An 18484-nucleotide genomic window follows, 5' to 3' on the forward strand; every position below is an offset into this window, starting at 1 on the left:
ACCATCTCCAAAGACCAAATTTACATTAATAATCAAACAAGATCTCATTCTAGCTTTCCATAATCACATTGGCTTAGTCTTTGTCACATAAATTATAAAAATTTTCCACTTCAGGAAATGCCACGCTTTTTATCTATAATAAATTAATAATAAAGAAAGAGTCGCATTATTTTAATACATGCCTTTTTATTTTATTTTATTTAATAATCACAACATGGATGGTATTAATCTTTAAAAATGCCAAATATGGCCCCACAAGTTATTAATTTTACTATATTCTCTCTCTTCTCTTTGTTCCTCGTTGAGGCCAAGGTTGTGCCACGTCCTTGTTTAGAACAACATGAAGATAACATAACACATTAACCAAATAAGATACAGAAAGTTGAAACTTTAGAAACTATGACTAAGTATAAAAAAATGTTGAAACTGTGCTTTGTTTGAATTTTGACGTAATTTGTTTAGTTTTTAATTAAAAAGTTGTGCTTTTTTTCTTTTTAATAATTTGTTTTGGCTAATATGTGGGTGTGGTGTTATTTGTTTTGTACTTTTCTTTGAGATTTTTTTTAATTGGGTTGCTTTTTTATATTTTTCAATTTTGATATATTTCGACAAAATTAAAAATTGGTTAGAATTTATGAGGCTGTGGAGAACCAGAACCAATGTGTGTGGGTCTGTGTAGAACTAGAAACTTTTTTTGTTTGTGTGGTTCTGTTCTGAGGTTGGCCTAAGCTGAAACAGAAGATCCTCTTCCATGGTGAAAAACTGGTATACTTCTCTTTCTCTCTCTCTTCTTTCTCCTTCTTCTTTCTCTCTAGCTGCTTCCTTTTGGTAGCTGTATCTATCTGTTTGTCTTGTTACTCTAATGGGTGGTTGATAATTCTGATCAATTTGGATAAAGTTTGGTACCTTTTTGGAGGGTCCATGTTTGTTTGTTTTTAATTTTAATTTTTTTTCCATTTTGTTGGAGTTGTCTCCTGAAGTTGATATACTTCTGTAGAAGGTTTAATTTATTTTTGTTTGGTCTTCCTGAATTTTTATTATTTTCTCTACTAGAAAGAATTTGCATTAGATTTTAAGCTTTTTTTTATTGCTTTTGATTTAAATGGGATTAAACTGCATGCTGGGAAATTTTGGTAAATTCTTTGTTGCTAGCTTTGACATGAAGTTGTGATCTTGTTTGTTAAGTGCAGAAAAGCTGAGAGTTTGATCTTTCATGTTGAGTGCTGAAATGAATTTGAGTTGAGAAATGGTGGTTGTGGAGCTGCAAGAGTTTAAAACAATTTTGAGGGTTACTGTTTTTGTTGGATGTGTTGTTGTTCTTGGTCTACATGCATCTCTAACTGGATAAAGATGGAAGGTTCTTCAGGTTCTGGCTGGCAGAAATCTGATAGCTCGAGGACGTTGAATAGTTCCGGAGTCTCTGATAGGAACCAAAGGCATCGTTGTCCTGAAAGAAATCGCTTATCTGGTGAGGCTTCGCACGATTCCAGCTTTAAGAAGGAGAGGGACAGGGTTCTTTTGGCACAAGGTGATCACAATAAGAATCTGGCTGGGTTTTCGGGGTTTTGTGATGACGAATTAGGGGCGGACCCTTTTGTTTGCTCTATAGAATGGGGTGATATTAGCCTGAGGCAATGGTTAGATAAACCGGATCGATCCGTAGATGTCTTTGAATGTTTGCACATATTTAGGCAAATAGTAGAAATTGTTAACTTAGCACATTCTCAAGGAGTTGTAGTTCATAATGTCAGGCCTTCCTGCTTTGTCATGTCGTCTTTCAACCACATCTCATTTATTGAATCTGCGTCTTGTTCGGATTCTGGATCAGATTCTTTAGGAGATGGATTGAATGGCCAAGGTGTTGAGGTTAAAACTCCGACGTCTCTCTGCCCCCACGACATGCATCAGCGGAGTTTAGGAAGTGAAGATTTTGTGCCTGTCAAACCCTCAACAACTGCTTTGTCAGATTCTAGTTGCATGCTGTCGAGTGCAGTGTATGCAGCTCGTGCGTCGTTAATAGAAGAAACAGAAGAAAATAAAATGAAGGATAGGAGAAAGGCCGAAGAAGTAGAAGGAAAGAAGCAATCATTTCCAATGAAACAGATACTATTGATGGAGATGAGTTGGTATACTAGTCCCGAAGAGGCTTCGGGCAGTCCTAGTTCCTGTGCTTCAGATGTTTACCGGTTGGGGGTTCTCCTTTTTGAGGTTCATAACAAATTGTATACCTTTTTTTATTATTATTATTTTGCTAACTTTATACAACTTTATTTTTTATGTATTCTCACTTGATTTTCCGAATTTTGACCAGCTATTCTGTCCACTGAGCTCAAGAGAAGAGAAGAGTAGAACCATGTCTAGCCTTCGACACAGAGTTCTTCCTCCGCAGTTACTTCTAAAGTGGCCTAAAGAAGCCTCCTTTTGCTTATTGTTACTACATCCCGAGCCTAGTAGTCGTCCAACATTGGGGTAATTTATCTTCATTGTACGGCTCATACATTATCAATATCCAACTTGTTTGTGAAATGTCTCAATTATCTAGTACTTTAGAGGCATGTTTACTTTCAAGTATATATAATATATTATTTTACATTTTGGTTATTAGATTATTTAAGCTAGGCTTTTGGTCTACATATCCCCTGGTTTCCGAGGCTGTTATGAACTAACTGTTTGATAGACTAATCAGATTGATACAGAATTTGATATATGATATCAGTCTCAGATTCATGTAATAAATTTTGCATAGTGATGCTTTGTTGGATTATATTAGTTATGTTAAGAAACTCTGTATTTGATATTTATGTTTTTGTTCAGGGTGAAGTATAATTATTAAAACATTTGCCAAAACCTATATTGTAACATTTGATACAATAGAAATGATATTTTGACACCACAAGAAGTTGCCTACAATGGGAAAATGTTTACTTACTAAAATCATACTGTCTTCATTTTTTGCCTAGTTCTTGGTTAAGATTTATGGATCACAAGACCAAGTACTATACTTTGCTACATACTTTTGATAGCAAAGAATCGGATTCTGACTGATCATACGACTTTTTTTAGTTCTGTAATATCAACATAGTTAATTTTTAAATCATTTGTTTTCTTGTGTGACAGGGATTTGCTGCAGAGCGATTTCCTCAATGAACAGAGAGATGACATGGAAGAACGGGAAGCAGCAATAGAACTTCGACACAGAATAGAGGATCAGGAATTGTTACTAGAATTCCTTTTGTTAATTCAACAAAGAAAACGGGAAGTAGCTGAGAAGTTGCAACACACTATCTCATTTCTGTGTTCGGATATTGAAGAAGTTGCCAAGAAGCAAGGCAGACTTAAAGAGATTACCGGAGCCGAACTAAGGTGTGATGATCATTCGACATCAAGTTTCCCATCCATGACTGTTGTTGATAGTGAGGATTCTGCTTGCACGGGGACCAGAAAACGATTTAGACCAGGGATGCATGTTAGAAACATGGAGGAATATGATGATAACATAGTTGATGATCAGAAAAATCAGGGAAGTTATCTTTCGAAAAGCTCACGGCTGATGAGGAACTTTAAGAAACTAGAATCGGCATACTTCTTAACACGTTGCCGACCATCGTTGGCGAGACCAGTGGCTAGACATTTGCCTTTAGCAAACGACGGTAGAGGTTCTGTAGTTGTGTCTGAAAGAAGTTGTGTCAACAACTTAGCATCAAAAGAGCAATGCAGGGAGGGTTCGAGTGCTTGGATAAATCCTTTCCTTGAAGGTTTATGCAAGTACTTATCTTTCAGTAAGCTAAAGGTTAAGGCTGACCTTAAGCAAGGAGATCTTTTGCATTCTTCCAACCTAGTATGCTCACTCAGCTTTGATCGTGACGGAGAATTTTTCGCTACTGCTGGCGTGAATAAGAAGATCAAAGTGTTTGAATGTGATGCAATCATAAATGAGGATCGTGATATCCACTATCCGGTGGTGGAGATGGCTAGTAGGTCAAAGTTGAGCAGCATATCTTGGAATACCTACATCAAAAGTCAAATTGCTTCGAGTAACTTCGAAGGGGTTGTACAGGTAGCTCAAATGTAATTGCTTAGTTGTATAAGTTCAGAAGATCAAGTGAGGAGTAAATTTTAGTAACTTTTAATTTTAACCATCCATGTATCATGTATAATAAGGGCAGCCCGGTGCACAAGCATCCTGAGTTAACACAGGGTCCGGGGAAAGGCCGCACCCAAAGGGTGTAATGCACGCAGCCTAACTTAATAATTATGTCAGTGGTTGTTTCTCCGGTTTGAACCTGTGACCTTGAGGTTACACAGAAACATCTCGACTGTTGCCCCAAGACTTCCCTTCGTATCATGTTGTATAATGTATGATTATAATTCATTCCCCTCACTATTTCATCCCTTATGTAACGATATCTCTATTTGTTGTATTATTCAGTTATGGGATGTGACAAGAAGTCAAGTACTGTCCGAAATGCGGGAGCATGAGCGGCGGGTGTGGTCGATCGATTTCTCATCAGCAGATCCGACAATGTTGGCAAGTGGGAGCGATGACGGTTCTGTCAAGCTATGGAGTATCAATCAGGCAATTCCATTCTTGCACTTGGTGGAATGTCAGCTTTGAAAACTAAACGTACTGCAATCATCTATTGCATGTTTTATTATTTAATGCTGGGTGTATGATGAGTTGTTCCTCTCACCTTTGCTGTTACTGCAGGGAGTTAGTATCGGTACCATCAAGACGAAGGCGAATGTGTGCTGCGTTCAGTTCCCTCTCGATTCAGCCCGCTTCCTCGCATTTGGTTCGGCAGATCACCGGATATACTACTATGATCTTCGCAACTTGAAAGTGCCACTTTGTACATTGATTGGACATAGTAAGACTGTGAGCTACATCAAGTTTGTAGACAATGTGACTCTTGCCTCTGCATCCACGGATAACACACTTAAGCTTTGGGATTTGTCTACATGCGCGTCTCGAGTCATCGACTCGCCTGTTCAATCATTCACCGGTCATATGAATGTTAAGGTATGTTCATTGATAAGACTAACTGTATTCCCTCTTGAGTTCATATGTTATCTTGCTGAAGTATCTTTCCTGGTTGCAGAACTTTGTGGGGTTATCAGTTTCCGACGGTTATATAGCCACCGGTTCAGAGACAAATGAGGTATTCCATATGTCCTTTTCAATCCCTTTTCGTATTAACCAAGTCAACAGTTCTCGACTAACATTAATAAGTACACAAAACATTTCTCTTTCGTATTGGTTTATGCGGTACTACTGAAATTAAATCTTGTGTGTTGACTTAGGTGTTCATATACCACAAGGCCTTTCCCATGCCGGCGTTATCATTCAAGTTTCAGAACACCGACCCCCTTTCCGGCCATGAAGTCGAAGATGCCACACAGTTTGTCTCTTCGGTATGTTGGCGCGGCCAGTCCTCCACCTTGCTTGCGGCGAATTCGACTGGGAATGTCAAGATTCTGGAGATGGTTTGAGTTATGCATCCACTCAGCAAGAAAGATACAACACAAGACTTGTTCAACAAGTATATGCTACATATAGACGAGTATACAAATTCCTTGTAAGTTGTAACACAACAAAATTTTTGCTTTAGATCATAGCGGAACAAGTTAAAAAGTGAAGAGTGAGATGTCAAGATTGATCTCATTTTATGAAGGAAAGAAGAAAAAATGTCATGTAGATAATTATATATTGGAAAAATGAAAGGGGAAAAAAGAAAAAGGAAAAAAAAATCTATATAAGATTTTATACATTCCTGCATGGAAGCTACTCCATTTGTGTAGGGTTCAATTTGTTATATGAATATCATGTTTATAGGAAATTCAAATAAGAAGATGAACGAATTGGAGAGATCCATTTTTTAATTTTATTTCCTTTGTTTTCTTCACTTGAATTGGTCTTAAAGTCTTTGACCCAAGACTTTTTAAACTTTGAGTTTTGATATGGGGGATTTTACTCAATCAATAGTGTTGGTTGAACAAATAGTTTTTCAACTACATTTCTAATTAAATTTTCCTGTTTCAAGCTTTTCCCTCTTTCTGTATTTCATTTTCATATCATATTTTTTTCCTTTTCTTTTTTCTCTTCCAAAATTTTTGTATTATTTTTGTTCATACTCTGACCCAACGATTAAGGCCCAGGGTCCAAGTAAAAAGGCCCAACCCAAAGGGTTGACCTTACCTTTCACCAGATCAGCCACTACGAAGTCGGTACTCGTCACGACTTGCTTTAAAGAAGTCGGGAACGAGGATTAGCTGGCAGATAGGCACTCATTTGAATGAGTAACTGCCCCTAGAATCTCTCTAACCACTTCCACGAGCCATATCTTAACTTCCCTAAGATAAAGGGACGGTTAACACCCTAGAAAAGTGGCACTACTCCAACGGTGGTTATTGGTTCACCACTATAAATACACTGACACCCCTCAGGTATCTCTAAGTCCAAATACTCTCTAGACCTGCTCACACCCTTGCTGACTTAAGCATCAGAGTGTCTTTGCAGGTACCACCCTCCATTCTTTCACGCGCACGAGCCGGACGGAGGTCCCCGAGTTGCAGAACGCTTGGAATCCTCCTCATCCATACGTTTGGGCCAACTAACACCGTCCAGCCCATTAATCTCCGGTTACCCATCGTAACATTGGCGCCGTTGCCGGGGACCCGAGAGATCAACCAGTGATGGCAGATAGATCCCCTGAAGAGGGTCATGTAGAGACAGATTCTGAACAAGAGAATCTGAACACCGGAAATAATGAGGCAGACTTGACCCTTTACCAGGAAGCCAATGACCAACACAGGGAAGGCACCTCCGGAATAAAAAATCCGAAGGTGAATTCTTCAGAAGGACGCGAATCAGAGAAAGAGGGACCATCCCATGCAACTGAGCTCATGGGGTTAGTCCACAGTCGCCTCGAACAGTTAGAACAGGAACGGGAGCGACAAAAGAAAACTGAAAAGAACCTAAAAGAGGAGATGGAGCGACGAAAAGAGTTAGAAAGAAAACTCTTAAAGTTAGAATCCTCCCTCAAAGGTCGGAACTCCCGTGACGGTAGAGAAGAGTCACCCCTAGGGGGGGAAGATCCTTTTAGTGAGGACATAATGAGGGCAAAAGTTCCGAGAAACTTTAGAAGCCCCGATATGGACCTCTACGACGGAACCACTGATCCAAAGCATCATTTGAGCAATTTTAAAAGTCGGATGTATCTAGCTGACGCTTCTGATGCTACGCGATGCAAAGCTTTTCCGACAACCTTGTCGAAAGCGGCGATGAAGTGGTTCGACAGCCTCCCCCTGAGGTCGGTTACCAGCTTTGAAGACCTCTCAAGGAAGTTCTTGATGAGGTTCTCTATCCAGAAAGACAAAGTAAAGCATGCACCAAGCCTCCTGGGAATAAAACAGGAGGTCGGAGAATCCTTACGAGCCTATATGGAAAGGTTCAACAAAGCATGTTTAGAGATTCAAGACCTGCCCACCGAGGCAGTCATAATGGGGTTAGTCAATAGGCTCAGAGAAGGTCCCTTCTCACAGTCCATATCCAAAAGACACCCCATCTCTCTAAGTGATGTACAGGAAAGAGCTGAAAAGTACATCAACATGGAGGAAAATGCTAAGTTGAGAGACCTGAGCTGGCGACCTGGGCACCCTCCCTCAGCAAAAGAGAGGGAGAAGGAAACCAAGAAGAAGGAAGAACTCGGTCTCGATAGACCAAGAAAATATCACTCTTATACTCCTCTGAAAGTTTCTATAGTGGATGTATACAGAGAGATTTGTAACACCGAAAGGCTGCCACCCCCAGACCCATTAAAAATAAAAAAAGGGGGAGCCGTAGCGACTACTGTGAGTACCATAAAATATATGGTCACTCCACAAATGACTGTTACGACCTCAAAAATGTGATAGAAAAGCTGGCTAGAGAAGGTCGGCTTGACAGATATCTCATAGAAAGGTCGGACAGCCATGGGAAGAGAAAGCGAGATGATGTGGATAGAAGAGACCCACCACCACAAACCCCGGAGAGACATATCCATATGATCTCAGGAGGGTTCGCGGGAGGGGGACTCACCAAATCCTCTCGCAAAAGGCATCTCAAGAGAGTCTACCAGGTCGGAGGAGAGTCATCCGACCTCCCCACCATTTCATTCACAAAAGAAGATGGGTAAGGAATAATCCCTGGACACGATGATCCAGTGGTAATAACTATGATCCTAGCAAATGCTCATCTTCACAGAACCCTAGTAGACCAAGGAAGCTCAGCGGACATTCTTTTCAAGCCCGCTTTCGACAAACTAGGGCTGGATGAAAAAGAGTTAAGAGCCTACCCCGACACCTTGTACGGATTAGGTGACACGCCAATAAAGTCACTGGGATTTTCGCCCCTCCACACCACTTTTGGAAAAGGGGAAAAATCAAAAACTCTAAGTATAGACTTCATAGTCATCGATGTAGGGTCAGCATATAATGCTTTAATCGGCAGAGCTACCCTTAATCGACTCGGAGCGGTGGTATCCACTCCTCACCTTTGTATGAAATTTTCGACCTCAGCGGGGATAGCAACGGTAAGGGGAGACCAGAAATTGGCAAGGAAATGCTACAATGAAAGCCTAAACCTGAGAGGAAAAGGCAGAGAAGTTCACACAGTAGAGCTCGGAGGCGCAAGGGCTAAAGAGGAGCTGCGTCCACAACCGGGAGGAAAAACAGAGGAGATACAGGTCGGCGAAGAGGAGGGAAAAAATACTCACATAGGAGCCAACCTAGGGGAAACCCTAAAACAAGGGTTGACTAAGCTCCTAAGAGATAACTCCGATCTCTTCGCCTGGAAGGCCTCCGACATGCCTGGGATAGACCCCGAGCTCATGTCTCATAAGCTCTCGGTTTATCCGGGGTCCCGACCTGTACAGCAAAGAAGACGCAAGCTCGGCCCAGAACGAGTCCTAATAGTAGAAGAGCAAGTACAAGCGCTCCTAGAAGCCGGCTTCATCAGAGAAGTCAAGTACCCAACATGGCTAGCCAATGTAGTGCTAGTCAAAAAATAAAATGATAAATGGAGAATGTGTGTCGACTACACTGACTTAAATAAGGCCTGTCCCAAGGACCCTTATCCACTGCCAAGCATTGATACCCTAGTAGACTCCAGCTCGGGGTATCAATACTTATCATTCATGGACGCCTACTCGAGATATAACCAAATCCCGATGTATGTGCCAGACCAGGAGAAGACATCATTCATCACACCCAGAGCTAATTTCTGCTACGTGGTCATGTCGTTTGGATTGAAAAATGCAGGGGCCACATACCAGAGGTTGATGAATAAGGTGTTCGCCTCTCACCTGGAAAACCTAATGGAAGTATACGTCGACGACATGTTGGTGAAAACCGAAAAAGAAGTCGACCTCTTGTCAGATCTCTCATGAGTCTTTGACACCATAAGGTTACACAGGATGAGACTAAACCCCGTAAAGTGTGCCTTCGCGGTAGAGGCAGAAAAATTTCTAGGGTTTATGCTGACACAAAGAGGGATCGAAGCAAATCCCGATAAGTGTAGAGCCATCCTAGAAATGAAAAGCCCGACTTGTTTAAGAGAGGTCCAACAACTGAATGGCCGACTTGCAGCCCTCTCCAGATTCTTGGCAGGATCAGCACTAAAATCCCTTCCACTGTTCTCCCTATTGAGAAAGGAATGTCAGTTCGAATGGACTCCGGAATGTGAGGAGGCGTTCCAGGAGTTCAAAAGATTCTTGAGCCAACCTCCTATCCTGACCCGACCTACAGCTGGGGAAGACCTCGTCCTATACTTATCTGTAGCAGACAGGGCCGTCTCGTCGGCCCTGATAAGAGAAGACGAGGTCGGATAGCACCCAGTATATTTCATCAGTAAAGTTCTACAAGGCCCTGAGCTAAGGTACCACAAACTAGAGAAGTTTGCCTACTCCTTAGTGGTAGCCTCACGAAGGCTACGACCTTACTTTCAAGCTCACACAATAAGAGTCCGCACGAACCAACCCATGAAGCAAATCCTCCAAAAGACGGATGTTGCAGGGAGAATGGTTCAATGGGCAATAGAGCTCTCCGAGTTCGACTTGAAGTATGAAACTCGGACGGCGATTAAAGCCCAGTGCCTCACCGACTTCATCGCGGAATACGCAGGAGACCAAGAGAAAAAACCAACTACATGGGAACTCTACGTAGATGGATCCTCAAACAAAACAGGAAGCGGTGCAGGCATAATATTTGTGGATGATAGAGGAACCCAGATAGAAGTTTCCCTCAAATTTGAATTCCTAGCTTCAAATAATCAGACAGAATATGAAGCCTTGATTGCTGGATTGAAGCTGGCAGAAGAAGTCGGCGCTACAAAAGTGATGATATACAGCGACTCGCAAGTGGTGACCTCCCAGATAAGTGGAGAGTATCAGGCAAAAGTCCCAAATATGAAAAGGTACTTGGAAAAAACTCTGGAACATCTTGGGTGCTTTGCAGAAATCGAGGTCAAACACATAACTCGGGATCTAAATAGCAGAGCAGACGCCCTATCCAAGTTAGCAAGTACCAAGCCAGGAGGGAATAACAGAAGCCTGATCCAAGAAACTCTCCAGGAACCCTCCGTGATAAAAGTAGAAGACAAACAAGAGGTCCTTGAGGTAGTCGGACTAAACCTCGGATGGATGAATTCCTTGGTCGAATACATGAAATTTGACATCCTCCCGAAGGAGGAGAAAGAGGCCAAGAAAATCCGGAGGGAAGCACAACACTACACCTTGGTGAAAAATATTCTCTACAGAAGGGGGATATCAACACCATTGTTAAAGTGCGTACCGACCTCAAAAACCACCGAGGTGTTAGAAGAAGTCCATAGTGGGATCTGCGGAAACCATCTCGGAGCAAGGTCATTAGCCAGGAAAGTGATCCGAGCTGGATTCTACTGGCCGACCTTGCAGAAAGATGCGACCGAATTTGTGAAGAAGTGCCAACCGTGCCAGATGCACGCAAATTTCCACGTAGCTCCCCCGGAGGAACTCATCAGCATCACTTCTCCATGGCCCTTTGCGAAATGGGGAATGGATTTGTTAGGTCCCTTTCCCCAAGCGCCAGGACAAGTCAAATACCTGATAGTGGGGATAGACTACTTCACAAAATGGATAGAAGCAGAACCATTGGTCACCATCACCGCCCAAAGAAGTCGGAGGTTCCTCTACAAAAATATCATCACAAGGTATGTGATACCCCATTCCATTACTACAGATAATGGAACCCAATTCACCGACTCTACCTTTAGAAGCCTAGTAGCCAGTATGAAAATCAAGCACCAGTTCACCTCGGTAGAACACCCGCAAGCCAATGGGCAAGCCGAGGCAGCCAACAAAGTCATACTGGCAGGGCTAAAGAAAAGGCTACAAGATGCAAAAGGAGCTTGGGCTGAAGAGCTCCCATAAGTGCTATGGGCTTACAGGACGACCCCCCAATCCGCCACTGGAGAAACACCATTCCGACTAGTTTATGGCGTAGAAGCCATGATCCCAATAGAAGTCAACGAGCAAAGCCCAAGAGTGATTCTCCATGACGAGATCGGAAATATACAGGGGCACAAAGAAGAGCTCGACTTGCTCCCCGAAATCCGAGAGAAAGCCCAGATAAGAGAAGCAGCGTTGAAGCAAAGGATGACTACAAGGTACAACAAAAAAGTCATCCGAAGAGCATTCGCCCCGAACGACTTGGTCTTGATCAGAAACGACATTGGAGTCAACAAATCAGGGGAAGGAAAGCTCGCTGCAAACTGGAAGGGACCTTACAAAATTAATGAGGTCTTAGGAAAAGGTTATTATAAGGTGACCGACTTAAACGGCACCGAGTTACCAAGGTCGTGGCATGCCTGTAACATGAAAAGGTACTATAGCTAAAAGCGAACTCTACTCCCTGATGTACTCTTTTCCCAACTTCATGATTTTTTTTTTCCCAAAACTAAAGGGTTTTTTCTGGAGAAGGGTTTTTAACGAGGCATCATAGTAGGGCTAAGGGAAATAGATTGTCAAAAACCCTTAGTAGCAATGAAGTACCTCCCCAATTAATAAAGATCTTTTCATCTTACAAATATCTCTTATAAATTCCTTTTTTGTTGTTTTCTCTTCCTTTCGACGAAACGCGCCGACTTAAGCTCGACAAAACGTGAAAATTCCATGAACCGACCTAGATGGTCGTCAGGATAAAATGACGAGGTACAAGTCGGTGTAAAGAGGTTATAGAAGTTGATCATAATAAACTCGGAAACATCCCGACTCATAAGCCGGAACGGGAAACCGAGTAACACAAATGAATCACGAAAGTAGCCTAAGTCAGAAAAGCTCAATGAAACGAAATTGAGTACTAGGAATAACAAAAGAGAGATAGGAAAAAACCCAAGAAAAGACTAAAAGGCTGTCCTAAAGATCCTTAAAACAAAAAGGTTCAGAAAGGCAGACAAGCCAAAGAAAAGGTTTTTTCAAAAAAGATCAAGGAGAATTCGAAAAAATCGCAAATCAGAAAAGCATGCACGCATAAGGTAACTTAAACCCTTATCCAAAAAAGGGGTACTTATTTTTTAACTTAACACCTATTAAAAAGGGTATTATAAAGTGTTTTGTTTACGGCCTTAAAAGGCAAAAAAATTGTTCAAACACTACCAAAAATAAATAGTGTTTAAAAAAGAGGGGACCCACAGGTCGGGCCCCAAATAGCCAACAAATTACTTTTTTGTAAGAGAAGTAGACAGATCACCACCACCAGAGGCAGAAGGAGCGCCGCCAGGACCGGGAAGAGAGGCATCCATAGGAGACGAAGAGGAAGTCGTAGGAACTGTAGAAGAACTCGGAGCGTCCTTAGTGCGAGGAGGGGACTCTATAATTCTCTGCCCCCGAGTCTTCAATTCTGACTCGGAAATAATCTCGGGGACAGGGGGATCCACAATGGCACCATCAATGACAACTTTATCAGGATCTAAAGGGGAAAGGTCCAGGCCAGGAGCAATGACTCCGACCTGCTCCCTAAAGATCCTCCAAGCCTCCTCAGCCCCATCAGCAATAGAGTCCAACTCGGTATAGGCCCTCTGAGAATTCAGCAGCTCATTTTTCACAGACACAAGATCGTTAAATAAACTTTGGTAGCTGTCTTGTGCTGTCTTCCTCAAGCCCACCTCCATGTTGCATTGGGCTTGCAATTTCCTCTCCTTCTCCCGAAGGCTATCCCTCTCCTCCTTCAACTTGGCGACTTCCTCCTTCAACTCCCTCTCCTGCTCTTGATATAAAAGAAGCCTCCCTTCCAGCTCCTCGACCCTCGAGGTCATCCCTAAAGAGCTGAGAGGAGCCTTCTCAAAAATATCTAAGAGTTTGCCACAAACCCCCGCCTCCTTGAGGCTCTCCTCAACCAGAGTGGTAAGGTGGCGCCGAACAGAAACATCATCCATGCTTATACGAGCATGGGGATAGATGTTCTTTCGGACGAATGCAAGAGCATCCGCCTTAACCTCACCAGAAGAGCCATACTCTAAAGCCTTGCGCTTCTTCTTCTCTGGCTCAGGAGAAGATCGGGCGGAGGGGGCGGCTGAGAGAAAGCTGAAGAAGAAATCACAATGGGCTGAGAGGGAGTCCCAACGTTCCGAGGAGGAGGAGGAGGAGGGATAACCGCCCTGACGCCACCAGTCCTGGCGCGAGACCTCGCTTTAGCCTCCTGAACTCTCTGGTAAGACTCCTGAGCGTTTGTCTTCACCATCTCTGAAAAGACAATAACTAATAGATTAGACAAGTCGAAAAGGTCAGTCAGACAAGTCAAAAATCTAACAAACAAATAAAAGCTACCTAGCTGTGCCTGGACAAAGGTCGGAGACCCCTGGAAAAACTTTTTTGTGTCCAAGTATGGGGCCCTCCCCCACACTTCTCGGAGGAACCCCACAATGGCTGCTTCCACCTCATCCAGGTCATCCAGACCATATTTCTCGCAGGGGGAGGCCTCCAGCCAGTACAAAGAAAAGCGGGGAGAAGAATTATCATCCAGAAAAAAGGGGTGGTGACCCTCTACAGCTTGAACTTTGAAAAAATAATTTTTAAAGTCATGGAAGGATTCGTCAAAAAGGGTAAAAACTCTCTGACCCTGTATGGCTCGGAAAGACACCCACTATTGCTTATTGTTTAGCCCACTGAAGGGTTTGGTCATATGGAAGAGATAGAAAAAAATCTTCAAAGAAGTCGGGAACTCCAAAGCCTGACTAATAAATTGATAAATTTTCAAAAAACCCCAAGAGTTGGGGTGAAGCTGGGTAGGAGCAACTCGACAGTGATGCAAAACAGACATCTCAAAGTCTGAAAAAGGAAGAAAAACACCCAAACGGGTGATCATACACTCATACATAAAGAAAAAATGAGGGGCCGCCTCATTGGCCCTCCCGAAGCAGACCCGGTCTTCTGGACCCGGGACTACCAATTCATACTTCGGCTCATCTTCCTCAGTAGTACAAATTCTGTGATGAGTGCGAAGATGGGTAATAAACTCAGTATCGACCGAGGGTTCCTCCCCTAGGACCGTGACATCAACCCACTGAGAAAGAACGTCTACGGAAGCCATTTCTTTTTCTTAAAAAGATGACAAAAACCTACAAGGGAAAAAGAAAAGGAAAATTAAAAACACGGTCTCTAAAGGGAGGGAACACGGAACCAAAGTCTACAAACCAACCTATCTACAAAATAAAGACATGTAAATAGAAAGGCATGTTACAGAAAGAACTAACCTTTATCTGAAAATGGAGGTTGGAGGAAGCAAAAGCCTTCGAAAACACGAGGGTGCAGCACGAACAAATGAGGAAGAAGTTTAAAAATCGCAGAAACGAAACAACGAAAGAGAGGGAAAGCATTTATAAACATGCTAGGGGCACTATGGTAAAAGCGGGGCAGTCATTAATGAAAATGCACCGTTACCAAGACCATCAATCCCTACGCACATCCTTAACGGACACGACGCTTGATTAGACGTAACTGTTAGAACCAAAAGGTCACGAAAAATCACGTCGGTTTCAGAACATCACGTCGGTCCTCCAACAAGTCGGTTACAACCCCGAGTAGTATACTCGAACCCAAATCTTAAAGAGAAATTGGGCTCGAGTAGGGGCACTGTTCATACTCTAGCCCAACGATTAAGGCTCAGGGTCCAAGTAAAAAGGCCCAACCCAAAGGGTTGACCTCACCTTTCACCAGATCAGCTACTACGAAGTCGGTACTCGTCACGACTTGCTTTAAAGAAGTCGGGAACGAGGGTTAGCTGGCAGATAAGCACTCATTTGAATGAGTAACTGCCCCTAGAATCTCTCTAACCACTTCCACGAGCCATATCTTAACTTCTCTAAGATAAAGGGACGGTTAACACCCTAGAAAAGTGGCACTACTCCAACGGTGGTTATTGGTTTACCACTATAAATACACTGACACCCCTCAGGTATCTCTAAGTCCCAATATTCTCTAGACCTGCTCACACCCTTGCTGACTTAGGCATCGGAGTGTTTTTGCAGGTACCACCCCCCATTCTTTCATGCGCACGAGCCGGACGGAGGTTCCCGAGTTGCAGAACGCTTGGAATCCTCCTCATCCATACGTTTGGGCCAACCAACACCGTCCAGTCCATTAATCTCCGGTTACCCATCGTAACAATTTTGTTATAATTTTTTTTTCAAAAGAAAATTGTTTTAAAATTAAAAATAGATCAAAAACAGTAATTTCTTGTGAACTTGATTAGGGAGTTAGTTATAAAATACTTTTTAATTAGGATTATCTTTTCAAATCATAATTAAGTTCATTGATATTTCTATTCTCTTTTAATTTAGGTGCAGAACAGATAATGTAATTTTTTAAAGATAATTAAGTGAAGCATAGTCTTTACTATTTTCCCTCCTATATTTAATATGAATTCTTAGCGAATTTTACTAACTAATATTAGTCTAACATTATTCAGGTAAGTTCTATGGGGCCTAAATTGCCTAAATTACTTTTTAAAGTAAAAGATAAAATGTTTAAAATAAAAAGTAAATCATATAAAATTTATATTATTTATTTACCTTTTTAGTAACTTAGGTACAATGTGATAGACACCATATCATTCACCCATTATTCAATTGTAAACCACATTGTCCATATACGACGAAAGTGATGTCAAGGATAGCTCTACAGAAAATATAAAATAAATAGCTAGCCACGTAGTATTGATGCTAGACAAGTAGACATATAATAAATTATCGCCAATATTAGAAAAATAATATCTAAAATTATTTTATATAGACATCTGTAATTTTATATACACAATATTTATAACTACATATTTATTATATCTAAAATTTTATTGTCTCTTAAACATTATTATAAATTAGTAACTAAACCATATTCTAGTTTAGGATTTTACAGTGCTGCTGATGAGGATTCTAAACTTAAAAGCAAAAACAGAATAGAATTCCATATATGACACCAAGTTATTACGGTAGAGTGAATTGGGCTATAGAAGGTTGCAACAAAGTGAAGATTGCGTTCCAACCATTTTGTGACGGGTGAACGATGTCCCAGAAGAATGCAAGATTAGGATTTTGACACCCTTTATATTGTTTTGCTCCTTTGTCCTCCACATCAACACATTCATGTCCCATGTTTGCCACACAGCACTCCTCCAATGGATTCATTAGGCTTGAGTTTCCTGTACATAATAATGGGGAGAGGTAAAAATAAAAAAAAGGCATATAATTATTCATTAACATATTTAAGTTTTCGATAATATTATATGACTAATTCATTTTGATAATCAAATTCAACCAAATTCTAGCATGAAATTATTACCGTTTCAAAATTCTGCTATTCACAAACAACAATTATTACACGAGTCACATGCATATTTGTTTAATCAATATCAATAATTCAACCCTAAAATACAGCAAAGCATAAAACAGTCATGATCTCATGTCATGTACTCTCCCCACCAAAAAGAAATCAGAGAATGCCTGAGAAAATCGGAACATTTCCTGGCCGTTGGTAGGCTCAACAATACATGGCTATTGCTTCTTCTCCTCTGCTTTCCTTGGCTGAAAAGAAGGGGCACATGAAAGAAAATAAAAATTAATGGAATAGGTATAGATCACATACTCAAATGGAAGGAATGGTATTGAAACATAATTGTAAGACCGTGCAGAAAAATTAGTTGCATTTTCCAAAAGCATATGTATCACTAGTGCATCAATGAGTAACCACATAAAGCCAGCATGCAGAAGAGCGATATCGGACAACTAATATGGATTATTATATAGCATTATTATATATATCAGGGGAAGAAATTATGTCCATCTTATAGCGAAACTCTGGAACATATAGTTAATCAATACGGACGGTTTCTTCTTTGCTGTTTCCTGCAACATATGACATGTACCATGGCTGTAAAATCAATGGATCCATAGTGCATACTTAGGAGCTTCAATTTATCTCAGAATTGTAATGTATCTTCCTTGTTCTATATAACAATACAAGCAAAAAATACCCTTCAAACACCCCAATAAAAATGTGCAATTTTGCCTTAAAATTTATTACAGCCAAGATCAAATTAAAGTAGGATATCAGGCATGAAGAACAGAAAACCACCAAACTCATTATTGCTCCTATGAGAAAAGCTATACTCATCATGAACAGATTAAATGCAAAATGCTTTCTAGAGATGTTTAAGTTTGAAAATCAAAATTACTATCTCAGGTAGATGTAAGAGCAGTTTCGTTTCCATACAATTCTAAACTCCTAAAGTAAAAGCAATAATGCAGCACCAATGACCAATCACCATCGAGAAAGTAATAGAAAACGATCCGCAATGGAATAAAAAGCAGAGAATTAACATTGAAAGAACGCACCGAGCATAATCGCAAGTAAACAAAATCGATAAAGCTAGAAAAAAACAAACCTTGATGCCAGATGCGGGATGAGATAGCTCTTCTTTGGGGATGATGACAGGCCATGACTCACCAGCTTCTCGGAACATCTGCTCGGTCTCTAGGGTTTGGCCTTTTTCAAGAATCATGGTCCTTATGCTCTGTGCAGGGGTTGAGGTCGCATCGAAGGCTTGCTCGACGCCGTTGACAAAGGTCACAGTGATCTGCGGTGGGTGTTCGTCAGTTCGGCGCTTCACCTCCACCTGGAACGCAGGGTTTGATTCCCTCGCCTTGCGTGAGTTGCACTGTGCCATGAACTCCATACACGATGCTATTCGCGGGTCCAGTGCGTTGTACTCGATCTTCACTTTTGATAGGAACTTCAACATTTTCCCACTTGGAGGTGACGGAGAGCAAGATGCCACAACCGCACCGGAGAGGTTTTCCGATGTGACGGAAACAACACAAATTGCACGACGAAATTTTTTGCTGACAATGGTTTAGGGTTCCATCTTTAAACATGGCCCATTACTGACAAAAAAAACAAAACATACTTAGCCTGAGTTT

At 41.5% G+C, this 18484-nt stretch overlaps 2 protein-coding genes across 7 annotated transcripts; one reads left to right on the top strand and one right to left on the bottom strand.

The window, feature by feature from the left end:
- Window positions 1–338: 338 nt before the first annotated feature.
- LOC107613255 (protein SPA1-RELATED 3) lies at window positions 339–5903 on the top strand. Of its 4 annotated transcripts, none has more exons than XM_016315166.3 (8): window positions 339–765; window positions 1191–2208; window positions 2312–2469; window positions 3118–4057; window positions 4430–4576; window positions 4709–5020; window positions 5100–5159; window positions 5302–5903. In XM_016315166.3, exons 2-8 carry the CDS (start codon window positions 1306–1308, stop codon window positions 5488–5490), a joined length of 2709 nt encoding a protein of 902 aa, XP_016170652.1. In that variant the 5' UTR covers window positions 339–765; window positions 1191–1305; the 3' UTR covers window positions 5491–5903. The 4 variants fall into 4 exon arrangements, 3 of the variants coding, with proteins under 3 accessions (XP_016170652.1, XP_016170653.1, XP_088352510.1); XR_015896182.1 differs by having other exon boundaries at window positions 374–765; window positions 4430–4624; XM_016315167.3 differs by having other exon boundaries at window positions 400–765; window positions 1186–2208.
- Window positions 5904–16258: 10355 nt separating this feature from the next.
- LOC107614324 (uncharacterized) lies at window positions 16259–18484 on the bottom strand. 3 transcript variants are annotated; one of them, XR_001614392.3, is made up of 3 exons: window positions 17950–18484; window positions 17009–17089; window positions 16259–16707 (listed from the first exon to the last, which is right to left on the bottom strand). XR_001614392.3 is itself a non-coding variant. In XM_016316534.3 (2 exons), exons 1-2 carry the CDS (start codon window positions 18304–18306, stop codon window positions 17060–17062), a joined length of 387 nt encoding a protein of 128 aa, XP_016172020.1. In that variant the 5' UTR covers window positions 18307–18482; the 3' UTR covers window positions 16259–17059. The 3 variants fall into 3 exon arrangements, 1 of the variants encoding a protein (XP_016172020.1); XR_001614391.3 differs by having other exon boundaries at window positions 16988–17089; window positions 17950–18483; XM_016316534.3 differs by having other exon boundaries at window positions 16259–17089; window positions 17950–18482.

Source organism: Arachis ipaensis, chromosome B8 (genome assembly GCF_059453495.1).
Source record: "Arachis ipaensis isolate K30076 ecotype BB chromosome B8, ASM5945349v1, whole genome shotgun sequence".
Lineage (NCBI taxonomy): Eukaryota > Viridiplantae > Streptophyta > Magnoliopsida > Fabales > Fabaceae > Arachis > Arachis ipaensis.

Coding starts and splice junctions, on each gene's coding strand:
- LOC107613255 (XM_016315166.3), top strand. CDS start 1,306: ATGTGTTGTTGTTCTTGGTCTACATGCATCTCTAACTGGATAAAGATG. Junction 4,058..4,429: donor ACTTCGAAGGGGTTGTACAG/GTAGCTCAAATG, acceptor TGTATTATTCAG/TTATGGGATGTGACAAGAAG. Junction 4,577..4,708: donor AGCTATGGAGTATCAATCAG/GCAATTCCATTC, acceptor CTGTTACTGCAG/GGAGTTAGTATCGGTACCAT.
- LOC107614324 (XM_016316534.3), bottom strand. CDS start 18,306: ATGTTGAAGTTCCTATCAAAAGTGAAGATCGAGTACAACGCACTGGAC. Junction 17,090..17,949: donor ATCCCGCATCTGGCATCAAG/GTTTGTTTTTTT, acceptor CCTTCTTTTCAG/CCAAGGAAAGCAGAGGAGAA.